At 46.5% G+C, this 14,621-nt stretch overlaps 2 protein-coding genes across 2 annotated transcripts; both read right to left on the minus strand.

Annotated features, from left to right (window-relative positions):
* Nucleotides 1–475: 475 nt before the first annotated feature.
* Nucleotides 476–4,661, minus strand: xkr5a (XK related 5a). The gene is made up of 7 exons (XM_076084418.1): nucleotides 4,529–4,661; nucleotides 3,443–3,626; nucleotides 3,033–3,217; nucleotides 2,728–2,940; nucleotides 2,398–2,567; nucleotides 2,055–2,166; nucleotides 476–1,446 (listed from the first exon to the last, which is right to left on the minus strand). The coding sequence occupies exons 1-7, from the start codon at nucleotides 4,659–4,661 to the stop codon at nucleotides 500–502; spliced, it is 1,944 nt and encodes a 647-aa protein (XP_075940533.1). The 3' UTR covers nucleotides 476–499.
* An 841-nt stretch (nucleotides 4,662–5,502) lies between these two features.
* prdm1c (PR domain containing 1c, with ZNF domain) lies at nucleotides 5,503–13,456 on the minus strand. Its single transcript, XM_076084507.1, has 7 exons — nucleotides 13,430–13,456; nucleotides 12,210–12,464; nucleotides 10,610–10,729; nucleotides 9,432–9,684; nucleotides 6,953–7,956; nucleotides 6,669–6,797; nucleotides 5,503–6,350 (listed from the first exon to the last, which is right to left on the minus strand). The coding sequence occupies exons 1-7, from the start codon at nucleotides 13,454–13,456 to the stop codon at nucleotides 5,820–5,822; spliced, it is 2,319 nt and encodes a 772-aa protein (XP_075940622.1). The 3' UTR covers nucleotides 5,503–5,819.
* Nucleotides 13,457–14,621: the final 1,165 nt, after the last annotated feature.

Here is a 14,621-nt window from a genome sequence, read left to right on the forward strand (position 1 = left end):
TCGGTATGTAATATAAGACCTTAAAACAGCTGCACGCTTCTAATGACGCTTTATTGATACAACTCATGGCTACTTCCTCAGTACGTGGTTACAAGCTGTCAGAAACAGTGTTCACTTCGTTGCACAGTATAATTCTTGAGGCTTAAGTTAATTGCTACCAAAAAAATAGAAAACGCTGAGTCAGGTAGAAGGCGTGGCTGAGCTTCGCATACCACCTGTTTGACCAATCAGCTCCTTTAATTACCTTCGTGATGTCTGATGAAAGCATTGCTGAAGCTTTCAACTCCGTGTGTCCGGCGATCCGGAAAAGCAATGCTTTTTAAAAAGAGTTCATGATTTGAGAAGAATAAAGGCCAGTTTAGCATTAAACCAAAGCACTGTGCCCCACAGTGCACTAAATATATTGACACAGAGAGGTGAACTTTCTGCCAGCAGATGGAAAAAGCAGCCGTCCAAAAAAAAGCTGGTGTACTCTTTCCCTGATTCTGTCTTTAGAAACCTAGAAGATATCGCCCTCGTCTCTCCGTGACATTATAAGCTGCCTCCTGGGACCCGTGAGGTGAGGGACTGTAGACGGGGAGTTCAGCACTCCGGAGTCCAACTTAGGAGTGGAAGTGCAGTGTGGCCCCACCCGGCCCATGAGCCCGCGAATGTCTCTGTGAAGGGCCGGATCGCTGGGGATTGAGTTGAGGCGCACCCCTCGTTCCAGACCCCCTATGTCCCGGTCCAAACGGGGGTTACTGGCGCTGCTGGGGGACTGAGGATCAGCGCTGAAATACAAGGTTGAACTTGACTCTGTAGGACAGAAGTACGGCTCTGGGCTGTCTCCAAACACTGACTTGCCCTCTGGTGAGCTCCGTTTGAAATCCGATGCGGGCGACTCCATCGGGCTCTCCATCTCCAGACTGTCGTCCTCTTCTTCGGGGTTTTCGGTCGACGTGGGCTCGCTCACGCTCTGGAACTCGTCTTTGCAGTCGGAGAGAGGTGCCAGGCCTTTCCCCTGAGACTCAGAAGTGGAGACCCCCTCGCAGCTGCCTCCTGCTGTGATAGTCATGCCCTCGTTGCTCTTAAACTCTTGGATGTACTCCTCCATATCCAGTATGGCTGCCGCTCCGCCGGCCCCATACGCTCTATTGATCTTCCCCAGGTCTCCTGTTTTCAGAGCCAGCCGGATTAGGAGCCAGTGGTGGTGGTAGCAGGGACAGGAGCTGTTGGCCCGGCCCCCACAGGTTCCCGGGTGCTCCAGCAGAGAACCAGCCACACCTGAGAGGGAGAAGCTGCCGTGGTTTTGAATGGAGGCAGCCGGCAGGCTTTTGTCCCCGAGAGAGAAAGAGGACTCCCCTCGTTCTATACACGTGCTGCCCATGTGGTTGCGGTTCGTACCCTGGGAGATCTCTGTTGACTTGGGGTGGAGGAACCTGTAGTATAGGACAAGAGAGGTAGCGCCTAGGAAACAGGGAGCAAGAACAAGTTGAAGTCAGTACACTCAGTTTTACTGTTTATTTACGGTCATATTCATATCACAAATGACTGAAAAGGCAGAATATCCCGCATATCTTGCATCTAATATCTTTGTTAAGGTGGTAGATTTGCAGCATATATAATATTTACTTTTGTTGTTATTTAACTAGTAACGGGTTGTAACGGTATAACTGTACCACGGTATATAGTAGTATTAAAATGGACTTTTATCCTACAGTGTACATTTGCTTACGTACATAAACTGACATAAGTGAGTGTGTGTGTTAGTTAAAGGCACAATCACACACACACACACACAAGCAATCACATGATTTTCCTGGCGAAGACGATGATCATAGTGTTACACTGTGATATTTTCCGAGATGGTAATCGTACTGTGAAAATGTCATACCGTCACATATCGGCCACATCGGTGTTTTCCTACTTAGAATAATTTTTTTAAGCCATTTGAATAACCATAGGGGTAGTATTACTCAGATACCACAGAAGCTATTAGAGACATTGAACACCAAAGCATCTGAGAGAAATCTGTTGCGTAACACAGGGGAGGGAAGGTAGCGAGAGTGACTCACCGAGGAGAAAGCTGCACAGCACAGTGGCGGGAAGGGTCACGCTGTCCCAAGATGCTTCGCTGAGGAAGTCGGAGGCGGCCAGCAGCAGAGTGGCGTTCTCCACCAGCATGAACTGCAAGAGGAGAGAAGGTCACACCATCAGTCATCTCGGACAACTTTACGTCATTGTAAGCCAAGCACACAGAGGAGAGGATGACAAGGCAAACTATCTGCCAGTGTGTGTGTGTGTGTGTGTGCATATCTGTGTGTGTGTGTGCCGCTGCCCTGTGTATAAGTCATTGAGGCAGTACTGTATTCGGAAACATGGCACCAGAATCAAACACGGTGAAAAGGCATGTCTTACTGCATAAAAACTGGCCATGCGAAAGCGCGAGGGCCCATCTTTGACGTTGAGGAAGAGGAAGATGTGGACCAGCCCCATAACGCCATTAAAGGCACGCCAACACCAGGGGCCGGTGCAGATGTCGGGTTGCTGTGATACCAGCCAGAAGGAGGCCGTGAGCCAGTGGAAACCTGGAGGTCAACGCATAAATAGACGTGGAGATACAAGCGTAATTGGGAATCCATGTGCAGAGAGGCATTAACAGGACATGCTGCATTATTCTGAGGATAATTACATCACTCAGTACGTAAGCCTCCGCTACACAAAAGCGCCATGAAGCCTGCTGCTCACCTGCGACTCCACAGACCCACCAGTTAAAGACCCTGGCGAAGAACATGAGGCAAGTCACCCTTGCACCCAGCATGCCCGCCCTCCACACCAGCTGGCACAGCAGGGCCGCCGGAGGCATGGCCAGGTGGCCCGGTCGTATCAGACAGCAGGCTCTGCTGTACAGCACCAGGGCCCAGGAAATAGACAGCACACACAGACCACAGCAATAGGCCACTGAGGATTAAAAAAAAAAAAACAGAAGAAGAAAGTATGAAAAAACACTTCCATCTCTTATTCAGACACTGTCTACACGACTATCAGTTTACCTGGGGACATGATGCCCACGTCGGTGGACACCACAACGTATGCCTGCAGCAGGCTCTGAGGCAGCGTGAGGACGAGGGCCTCCAGCAACCAAAGAGCAGCAACATCTGCCTGCTGCATGACAGCAGCTCCGAGCTCGGCTACTGAACCCTGCATGCGCAGCACAGACCTCATGCAGTCCCATAATCTGCCAGAAGAGGGAGACAGAGACACAGTGATACAAGAAGTGACACACAGTAACCTCCTGTTAAAAGGTTTCAACTATTTATATAACAAATCGTTTTTTCGGTCTACTTGATAGCTTTGTTTCCTGCGATGGCACACTGGATTAAATCCTAACAACATATTCTATATATATATGCAAATGATGCAGTATTTTGTAATGTAACATCTGGAGTTGCAAAGATCTTACCGTTTGAAGATGCCCAAGTGCAGTATGTGTATGACGGAGAGGTAGCACCGCCTGTCATCCCCGTCGTCATAGTACCATTTCATACTGAGCAGCTGAACCGCTGTTCCCGGTAGGAAAAGGCCGAGAGTGAGGCCCGCCCACTGCGTCTCCTCGTTCCAAAGGTAAAACCCAATACAGTAGATCACTAACACACGTACACAGAAAACAGATACAGATACACAAATGCAAGTTGGTATTAATAGTAAATGTGTTTCTATCTCAAGTGACATCTGTATGTTAAAAATCCATATGATTAGGTGCAGCCTATCATATCGTAAGGTCATGCAGTTTTTAAATGAAACACATGAAACCCAGCGTGTGTCTATCGTGTGAGGATTTGTGGCAAAGACATCAGAGTCCTGCTGTGAAAATAACACATTGATATATTTAACGTCTGATTATTCAGTGTCACACTGACTCCAGTCAAAGCAGCAGCATCGTGTGTTCTTTTTTTAATCTTGTGGGAATGGTACACCTGCTGGAGGCAAAGCCTACACATCCAGTCACCTCGTCTCTCTGTCCTGCCCTTGCTCCATTGATCTGCTGAGTCAGGGAATCATCACACCTGACAGTCTCTGCACAGTGTTTTCAGTACAGACTCCAGTGCATGAATTGAACTTTAGTATTAATAGTAATAACATAAGTATTAATAAGCTATTTTAATAATATGTTTTTGGAGGTGAGCATTATTCCTATGTATCAAGGACAAGCCTTTACTGCGGATGTTTTTTCATTTCTTTGTCGGCTCTGTGACCCTGCTGAATGACCCCTGGAGGTCCCGGGGACCTAGCTTGGCTAACATTAGGCAATGCCAATGTTACATAGCTGTGCATTTAAAAAAGAAGCTAGCTTTGTCAATTGCCAGCGTTTCTAACCTGAACTACGGCTGCTCAATGGCTGAGCGACACGTTTTTTCATTCATTAAAGCCAACGGAACATTCTCCACACAAACAGCCCCCCCCCCCCCCACTGTTTTCATATTCAATTCCAGCTCGCACCATGCAAATCGAGCAGACCGCTTGCGCGGCGAATTCTATGCCCACTTACGAGCGGTCCGTTCGGCCACGATAACCAGCGCCGACGCGCCGAGCAGAGCCGCCTGGCAGCATGCGATCCAGCATCCGCTCCGCCGGGCCGCCGACGGCATTCTGCGGGCGACCGCCCCAGCAGCGCTTATCATGATGCGGACAGGTGGGAGAGTGAATACACCGGTGGCATTGTCCTGGGCATGCTTCACCCTGGGTACGTCCGCTCTCTTCTTCTTCTTCTTCTCCCGCTGCCTGCCTTCTCCTGCCCCCCCCCCCCCCTCTCTCTCACGTCAAAAAATCTGTGACGTCACTGCGCGGTTTTAAAGGGGCACCGGTGTACCAGCGTTAACGGCTCACCTTCCATCCCCCTTGGGAACATAGCCCTAATGTTTCATAGGAGATCTATTTCTCTCATCACACTTTGATCATTCAACAGAACGCTGCACAGAAAGTCACAGAGCATGCCGTGCCAGGCCTTGTACCCCATTGTGTTATGATATTTGTATGTTGCTGTGAAGCATTTTTCTCAGATAGATATTCGGTCAATGTTCTTTTACAATCAGCTGTAAGAGTGCTATTCAGAAACAATCTAACATCTGTGTTTATATCTCAGAATAAACTGTAGAGTCATCTATTTGTGGTTGTAGTCTGTCAGATGATTAATACTGATACCAAAATATGGAAGTACATGTACAAAATTAGCAGCAAGATCTTATTGATAGTGAAGATAATTTTGTTGTGTGTTGTTCTTTTTTTCTAGGGTGAAGGGTAGACACTTACTGGTGGTGGGTGTCCCAAAACTCATAACAGGATGTTTATCTACGTCACCACATCGACACACCTCACACACAAAGGCAAGTATGTACATTGCATGCAAACAAGTGAGGTTTCTTCTGTGTTCACTTCAAAGCTTAGCTCACTGACACTGCATAGTTAAAATAGTAGGCTTAAATACGCACACGCATATAAACAGAAACTTGACAAACTTGGTTTATGGAAAATCACATGTTCAATGAAGATGTTCCAGAGATACAAAAAAAAATGCAGAAAATGTCACAAATCGCTGTTTTTATACATTTGAGATTAATGTTGGCAACAGAATAAATTAACAAAGATGTATACATTAAATCAATCAAGTCACGGGTCCGAGGCCATGCGGGTAATGTCTTGATTCTTCACACGCTACAACCTGTGTAGAGTATGGGCAAGACAATCCATGATTGAGATAAGGCTTTACTTCAAATCGGCCAGTAACAGACAGCTGCTGATTTGACCTGTCAGGATTATATGGCTGGATTAGCAAGGCTGTTTTAAGGCTCTGATGTGCAGCCTGACTCCAGCTTGATGCTGGTTGAATGCAGAGGTAAAGGCAGATCAGCAGAACACTCCTTTGGTGATTTGTAGTTGGTCAGCTCAGTCTCCCCTTGTTCGCCAGAGGTATGAGTCTCCATCTTCTTTATTAGGTCAAGTACATCCCCCTTGTCCATGTCGGCCTCTGCAGCCATGGCCTCGAGCTGCTCTGCCGCCTCACTCATGTCAAATCTTTCAATCTCTACATTGACCTGGTGTAGCTCCTCCGGCGAGTGTCTGCGGGAGGCCGAGGGGGAGAGAGGACAGAAGCCTTGGAGATGCACCCGGAGGCTGCAGTAGTGGAGATAGGCACAGGGACAGCAAGGACACCTGTGAGGTCGTTCTCCAGTGTGGAGGCGTTTGTGGAGCTTGAGGTGGACAAATTGAGTAAAGCGGGCGGGGCAGAGCTTGCACTGGTAAGGCCTCTCACCTGAGTGTAGCCGCTGGTGGGTCTTCAAGTTACTGGTGCTACTGAACCGCTTATGGCACACCTGTGTCAAAACAGAGCCAAGGAGAATATGTTTTAGAAACACATCCCACTGCAAAATAGTGAATTTCCTATTTTATGCTTAAATGTTTGTATGGATTGAACAAACTATCTACAACATGTTAATTAATGAGCTGTGGAGGTTCAGGTAGGCAGACTTTGTAGTCTTCCGACAGAGTCAGGTAAGCTGTTTCTCCATGCTTCTTGTCATTATAATCGAACTGACTGCTGGCTCCAACCACATTTATAGTACAGATGTTAGAGTGGAATAAATCTTTCCCAAAATGTCAAACAACATCTTTAATCTAAGATATAGTTATACCTTGCATTCATGGGGCTTCTCTCCAGTGTGAACCAGGTAGTGTTTCTGCAGGTGGGCCAGCTGAGTGAAGGTCTTACTGCAGGTCTGACACCTGAAGGGACGCTCTCCACTGTGCACTCGCAGATGGACCTGAGGATTGCATGTCAGAGATTAGTATTCACCATTGATTCATTCTGTCAAACTCAAGAAACCATGGTGGCTGGTAAATTCTGGTAAGTTCTCAAAGCCACCGTATTTAGGCTATTTCTATCCTTTTTTAACTAATGTGATGAAGAAGAGCTTACCTTAAGGTTGGACAGCTGCCCAAAGACCTTTCCACATATGTTGCACTCATACCGGATCTTTCCATTCTGCCTGGTGAGGGGGTAAGACAAGGTCTTGTAGCCGACAATCTGCCCACCTCGTTTGATCTTCCTGAGGTCCATTGCATCCTCAGTATTGCTTTCAGTGGCAGAGGTGGGTTTGGAAGGGAGGCAGTCTGAAAAGGCGGCCAAAGGCGAAAGAGAGGGCAGTGCTCTGCGGATTGACGGGGCCATTGATGAGGCACTGGATGTGGCAGGTATTGTGAGGTCTGCGTGGATATGGCTGGGAGGAGAGTGTTCGAAATCTCTGAGGTGATCTGAGGGGAACCTGAGGTAGTTTGTCCTTTCGGATATGAAGTCATTGTTGTCTCTGTGCTCACTGGTAGGTGAAAGAATGAGGTCTTGTTTGGTGTTGGATAGTGCAAGTGTCATGTCTTTGTGTCTGTTGGCTAGAGGGTGAAGGAAGTGTGCATAACCATCAAAAGGCAGCACATGAGATGAGAGTGTTAGGTGAGGTTTCAGTCGATCTCTGTAGTACGGGTATGAGTGAGGTAGAATGCTGTTAAGGCCCAGTGAGTAGTGAGGCAGCAGATAGGGAGAATGCCTCAGAGCAGGATGAACTCGATCATGCACAGCAGGCTCTTGGTAAGGTTTGGCTATAACAGGGCCTCGACTGTGCTGTGAGGTGAAGTGCAAACTGGAGGGAACCGGACCAATTCGAGCTGGTCTTCTGTCAGTCGGAGGGCTGCAGGATGGCAGAGGTGGTAGAGTTGCATATCTATGGCCATGGATGGATTCTGACTGGGGCTGGAATGGATACGCAGCACGGGGACACGGGGGAAAAACTGCTGGGTGGTTGGTCTGAGACAAGGGACTATCCAGACGTCTTGGGCAGGTAGTCAGGGATTTGGAAGGCTCGTCTCGGAGGATTTCAGAGACGCTGTGTCCTCGTTTCCCTGTTGTCTTCGCCTGTGCTTGACTCTCTTCTGTGGGACAAATAAAAAGGGAAATGACATCAGAAACACGTGAAATCATTTTTAGACATTCAGTCACAGTATCATCATTCTTTTGAGTGACACATACACCCATGACATTAACGTGATCATGCACACAAGCTGCTTGTTGAAATCACTGTTTATCTTCATTTTCGTTGGTTCCCGCGGTACTCCAAAGCCTCATCCTGTGTGTGTTTGATAAGGTGTGTGTGTGTGCACCATCTCCCAGGCTTGCCCTGACACTCTATGAAAGTGGACACCATATGTGAAACAATAGGCGTCTGATCAGGATACAGATAGCATGGAGTTAGTGGGTACAGTATGGTATTTGTATTAGAGTGCTGGCCAGTATAGTTTCCACTATAAGCAGGACAGGATACACAGGATAAGAAACTACGTTTTATGTGAAAGTGACTGATGAACCAAAGATTTCACCCAGATATGAATAAATCTAAAAGATGCTTGATGGTGTGACAAATATAGCCATCAACCATTGACCTATGAATAATATTTATTTTTAACTAAAGTCTACACACAGGTCAACTTTATGAAATCTGGATCCAAACCTGTATTTCATCTGAGCAATTCCCCCCACTCTCTACCCACGAAGTCACGAAGCGAGATGCTTCACTGACTAACTCCAGCATAGTCGAAAGACGCAAACTGACAAACAGACGAAGACGAAATACAAAAGTATGCATGCACATTTCACCTACTCCTGGACACAATTGACGTCAACCCACAAAAACACAGAGCAACCCTTATCTACTGTGTGCTACCCCGTGTTCCCCTTCCCCCTCTCCTGAGAGGCCAGCTCTCTGCAAACAAACAGCCGACACTCAGTGAGATATCAATCTGTCAGCGGGTCGTCTTGTCAGGAAGTTCAAGTAGTCACTGGAGCGGTTCCTACTTCTCTTCCTCCTTAAGAGCCAAATAAATAAGAGGAGTCCTGCCAGAATACTGTCAGCGCCTCAGGCAGCCTCTTGTGTGTGAGCGTGTAAATGAGTATTTTGGTGTGTGCATGCGGCCTCTCTGCTAGCATGTGCACTCTTTTGTGTTGGTGAATGAAAGCAACAAGCTTTGTGTGCCAAGGAGCTGCCAGCTGTGTTTCTATGTGGAGTTAAAAAAGGGAAACTGAAACATAGCCTAAAGTCCTGAAATCAGTCTCATCTTTCACAGGTACTGTGGCTATACCTGGAGACAGATCATCTTTGCTTTCAGGACTCCACTCTCCTCCTTTGTGTGTCCTGCTTTAACAAAAGGGCCATGGGCGGGACAAACAAAGAGTGTGTCAGTCGGTCTGCGCTTTGATTGGGAGCCTTACTCCACAATAACAGACGCGTCTCAAAGCTTTGGCACAGGAAGGGTTCTTGTTAACTTAAGGCGTCCAAATACTCTGTCCTTGCACTCATGTCCTAAGATCAGATGAGATAAGAAATTTATTTTTCTCTGACTCACACACTTACCAATATTGTCAATGGCCAGCTGGCCCAGTGGAGGGTAGTTGCAGCGTTGTGCAAATTCAGGGCAGTACCACACCAGGAGCTCCTGGCCCAGCTGAAGTGGTTTGATTGTGTAGAAGTAGATTTCCAAACCGCTCTGGCAGGCAATCAGGTTCTGCTCCTCCACAGAACAGGCTGGGTTGACGTAACGCATCCAGTTGCTCCTCTCCTCGTTCAAACCATCCAGGATGTGGTGTAAATACCCCTCCGAGAAGACCTATATAGTGTGAGATATAACAAGTCGAGAATCTGAATCTGAAACCATGATGTCACTGGTTTCCTGATGCTGTTATGGTAAATGCTGAGCTGCTGCTGCTGAGATATTGATGTTGCATGTGTTTGCTCCACACAAGTCATCTAGAGTTAAAAAAAAGCAGCTCTGAATTAGTATTTCACCGTATGACTGCATAGTATTGGGTATTACTATCTCGCTCACTACGACTCTCACCTATCGCCTTTGTGGTGAGTATTGATGACATTTCTATAGGCCTATACAACTGTTCTTTATGCTCTCTGCTCTTTGAAGCCGTGCTGTCACTCGAGTCATGGCTGTAATGTTAACACATTGTCTGTGTTTTGGCTGTTGCAAGTTTTGGTTGGGGTGCCATGATTTCAAGGTTGCTGACTTCTAAACTGTAGAATTACACAGGCGCTTGTGTGTGATGGAAGATGTGCCTTTTTTGCTGATTTGTAACATAACGGTTCTCAGGCTCAAAGCCACTTCCTTGCTTAGTCAGTGTGAGAGTTTATGAGTCTGAAGAAGTGCGGACATATGTATGATGTATTTACTGGCAGCGATACCGCTGCCGAGAGAAGCGGAGAAAGAGGAGAACCGCTGCGTCACTGAAACCAAACAGCTGTGTGTGTGTGTGTGTGTGTGTGTGTGTGTGTGTGACCTCAGGCAGCCATGCAGGGAACTGGCAAACACATTCACAGTGCATGCACATTTCAACCCATCTGATCCAGCAGCGTTTAAAGGTACCCAAGCATTGGCTGGCCGAGTTATACTTTCACAGGATGTCAGACGTTGACCACAACTGCTTACTCGTGCCACACCACAGCCACAGCAGCGTCCCAAGATGGAGATACAGGATGTGAACACAAACCTAGACAAATTTGAGATGCACATGCAGCTCACTTACCCTCCAAAAGTACTTCCTGTCAGCGTCTTTCAGCAGCGTTTCGTTGGTGTAGCTTTCCCCCACCAGAGGGCCGAAACGTGTTCCCTTCGGAATCAACTCCTTACTGGTCACCCCAAGCACCTGTTCAACAAGGAGGGCATGAAATCATCAAACAACAGAGTGGCTAACAAATTGGAGGCCCGAGCAAGCATCCGGATGCACTCAGAGCTGAAAAAAAACATAATTAGAGGGATAAGATTCTTGGGAATACAGTCCTTCTTATCTGACTCTCCACCCATTGCTGGTTTCTTAGTGATTAACAAAAATAATCAAGCCAATTCACTGGAAAATTAAAATCTCCAGCAAAAGGAAATACGCAACCAAGAAATGAGTTGTCATTGTTATATATTGGCTGTCATGACAAATCTTACCCAGAGAAAAAAAACGAGAATTTTGCTTGACTGTGACAGAACGTGTCCGTTGCTTCACATGCTGAATATTTCATAAGTCAATCGCCCATGTTATCTTTAGTTTCTCTACACTATTCAAATTTCACCACCACTCTTGTTCTACTACCTCCAGGTGTGAAACTCACCCCTCTGTGTCAAGCCTGCAGGATGTGGGAGAGAGGATAATGTATCATGGGCACACCCCGACCAGTCAACTACACTTTGAGCTCCGGGTTCAAATCCCCTAAAGCAATGGTAATGTAGTCTCTCTTTCATCTTGGAGCAATACTGGCGAGGCGTATGCAGCTGGATCAACCACTACATGCTTAGTTCACCTCCAGTCTATCCAGCTAGTTTTACCCTCACTTTGTCAAACTGTGTCACAGATTACTGTAACGTTTCCTGCTCTTCGGTGTCAACCAGACTCCAGACAGACCTCATTTGAAGGTCAAAGTGGTGCTACGGGTATTTTGCTTCAGACACCTATGCTAGGCTACTTCCTCTGATCTCACCGAACAACCATTTTCCATTTACAGAGGCTCAATGTTAATCCTGTGTGAGTAAAACCTAATGTTTCTTTTTCATGGATAGCCCACTGGGCTAATCTTTTATCATGTATTTACCATGCTATCTGCAATTTCCTAGTCCATCCAGTTAAACATAAACTATCCTCCACTTTAAATCCCTGTAACTGCCACCCACTTATCCCGGAAGATGGTTTATGGTGCTATCCGTAAGGGGGGGGGGGGGGGGGGTCCCGGTCCCGGTCCCGGTGCTGGTGCCCTGCTTTACGGTGTAATTGTGTGCTGCGACAAAGGGTTGGGAATCTGAAGTAGTTACTAATCATAGAGACCTCAGGCTGTGCGCTCAGGGGCTTGCCTTTTTCTGTCTTTGCCTCAACACATTCATAGCAGTGAGGAAAGGCTGAAATTAGACAACAACATGTCAAGTACTTCCCGCCTGAGGATGGATGAGTGGATGGAAGGATGTTGGAGTGACGCAAGGAGTCGGTAGTTACACAAAACATAAACAACTGCAGTACATGCTTACATACCACTTAGATGTATTGGGATTATTCTTCCTGCGTTGGTTTTTGTAAGAACTCTTTTAAACTCCACTTTCTCTGAATTTGAAACAACATAGAGACAAAGAAGGTGTGCTTTGCTGCGTACCTCTGCGGAGCTGTGGGAGCATTTCAGAGACAGGTTCCTGGGCAAGGATCTCTCGGCTCGTGTCTTCCCGTTGTTTTCGGGCGCTTCGTCCAGAAGTTGGTCCTTCACGATGTAAGTGCACTTCTCCTCAAATTTATCCTCGCTCCACGATTTCGTGTCTGCATCCTGTGTCTCGGGCATCGCGTGCTGCGATGACCCTGTGCTTTGCGGTGAGCTTTCTGAGGTCAACATGGCTTCGGTGCACTGAGAGGAGGCCTGCAGAACAGATAGAGACTTAAAGTAGGGAAACGTGTTGTCAAATGTCCGTCATTCCATATCTAAAAAGAAACCCAAACAGATGATCTAATTGTTGACCAAAGACACCTTTTAACTTTTCCTTTTATGTCATAATATAAGGGAAAAAACACAGACCAAACAAACAATAGCTGCAGTACCAAGGGAAGTGCACATTTGAATGGAGCTAAAATTAGATCTCAGAGTGAGATGTGACACAGAGGAGGCAGGGGCAAGTCTGGGATGTTAGGGAGGTGGCGGAGAATCTCCCTTTCCCATCAGCCACTACTACCGGACAAACAAACTTCAAAGTGGAACCTTCGTGCTTGCTGCCCCATTGCCCCCACTGTCCCATACATCCTCTCTCCAAATCACAAGCCCGGGGCTACAAGGGAGGTTCCTGTGCACGTCAGCCCCGGAGCAGGACCACTTTCACAAGGAAATCAGCACTCGCAGTGAATATTTAAAAAAAGAGTTTTGTTAATTAATCAAAACTCACATCTGACATATATGTTCAATAGTGGCACATATGCTTCAAAATATCTCATCTTCTTCTCGGGGAGAGAAAAAAAAGGAATGCAGATAAAAGTGCAGAGAGATTTAGGTTTATGGACGACGTTTCCCCCTGTTTTCTTCTGAAATGTGGTCACCACAGCTGACTCGGAATGACTGTCACAAGTGTAACAGCTCACTCCGAAACCAGCAAACCCAGTGACACAGCAGAAAATATATTCTGAAAAATCAAGACATGAGTCAACTCTCACAGCTGTGTAGCTTGCTGGACAACATGTAACAGGTTGACTCTAGAAAGCACTCTTCACCTTACTCTGATATGATGTTCTACGGGACAGTGTCGTAACATTTCATACTGGTAAATAATATAGAATCATTAGAACAAGATCTATAAGTATTAATAAGATGATTTTGAGAGAGATGCATATACTTACTGTGAAGCCTTGAGAGGGGCCACACATAAGGCCAGGCTGTCAGTGCCCTCCTTGAAAGCTTGACTGTCTATGAGCAACCAGTGGCTGTCCTCTGTCTCTTGTCCTCCGTCTCTCTCTGTCTCTCTTGTAGTCTCTCTTGTAGTCTCTCACCCGACCTCAGTATCCTGTGTACCTGCGTGTGACTGGCCGCGCAACTGAACACTCAAGTGTTTGACTCTTCCTCTTGCTTCTGGCATGGGAGGAGGGAAGGTGTGTGCTTGAGACACTGAGAGAGAGAGAGAGAGAGAGAGAGAGAGAGATACACTCCCTTTTCCTCTTGCTCTCCCTCCCCTCTGCCCCATGACTCCTCCTTGGAGGGTGTTTGCGTGTGTGTCACTCTCTTGCCCCGGGGAGTTAGGCTTTCTCCGGGGGGGGGCTGTCACACAGCTATGTCCGGATCAGAGAAATACATCTTCATTTTCTGACAGTCACCCACTCCATCTCTGGGTGAGAAGAAGGCATATCTGCGTTGTGTTCGGAAGTCAAGGACGCAGCACAGAGGACATGAGGTCACTGTGGTGCTTGTGTAGTGCGAGGCAAGGTTTCAAAAGTTTTTTTGTTTTTTTTTTGTTTTTTTAATGACGCCAATTCTGCTCAATTCAGTTTCAGCTTTTAGTTTGTCGTCGGAGATCTTGTTTGCGTATAGGTTCAAATGCAGCACACCATATTCACACCACTAACCACATAGAAGACCTGAAGTAACAACTCTTGATGTTCACAACTAACAGTGCATGAAAAAGCTCAATTAGATCACAGCAACAGCTGCAGACCGAACTATTTCCACTTTATGTGTCAGTGTTGCCTGTTTGACTCACTGATACTTGCTAATGTTGATCTCCAGAGAGTCGTACAAGGTACAAATGATTATTAATAGTTTTGGAATGTGTAATCTGCCACAAAAAGGAATATATCACGTCACTTTAAATAAAGAAGAAAAATCTCAATTCATTGTTTGGTTAATAAAACATCACAATGTCATAGAGCACAAGGTGATGTAATCAAATCAGCCCCATACCTAATATTAGGACACTGTGAGAGTTAGTTTTACTGCCTTGAAAAGACTAGAACATAGATGAAATAACTTTTGTCTTCTGTCATTTTCTTCAGAGACTCTGACTCTTAAGTGATGTGGCATAATTCTTATATGCCAGAA

The sequence above is a fragment of the Anarhichas minor genome, unplaced genomic scaffold, assembly GCF_050575085.1.
Source record: "Anarhichas minor isolate MPS153535 unplaced genomic scaffold, ASM5057508v1 ptg000136l, whole genome shotgun sequence".
Classification (NCBI taxonomy): domain Eukaryota; kingdom Metazoa; phylum Chordata; class Actinopteri; order Perciformes; family Anarhichadidae; genus Anarhichas; species Anarhichas minor.

Bases quoted from the DNA above. Each gene is read 5' to 3' on its own strand.
- xkr5a (XM_076084418.1), bottom strand. From the start codon at position 4,661: ATGATAAGCGCTGCTGGGGCGGTCGCCCGCAGAATGCCGTCGGCGGCC. The intron at 3,627-4,528 runs GTAAGTGGGCAT...TACGTGTGTTAG, and splicing joins CGTGGCCGAACGGACCGCTC to TGATCTACTGTATTGGGTTT. The intron at 2,167-2,397 runs GTAAGACATGCC...CTCCTCTTGCAG, and splicing joins GCATGGCCAGTTTTTATGCA to TTCATGCTGGTGGAGAACGC.
- prdm1c (XM_076084507.1), bottom strand. From the start codon at position 13,456: ATGTGTGGCCCCTCTCAAGGCTTCACA. The intron at 10,730-12,209 runs GTACGCAGCAAA...CTTGTTGAACAG, and splicing joins GCTCCCACAGCTCCGCAGAG to GTGCTTGGGGTGACCAGTAA. The intron at 9,685-10,609 runs GTAAGTGAGCTG...CACACTATATAG, and splicing joins ACAGGAAGTACTTTTGGAGG to GTCTTCTCGGAGGGGTATTT.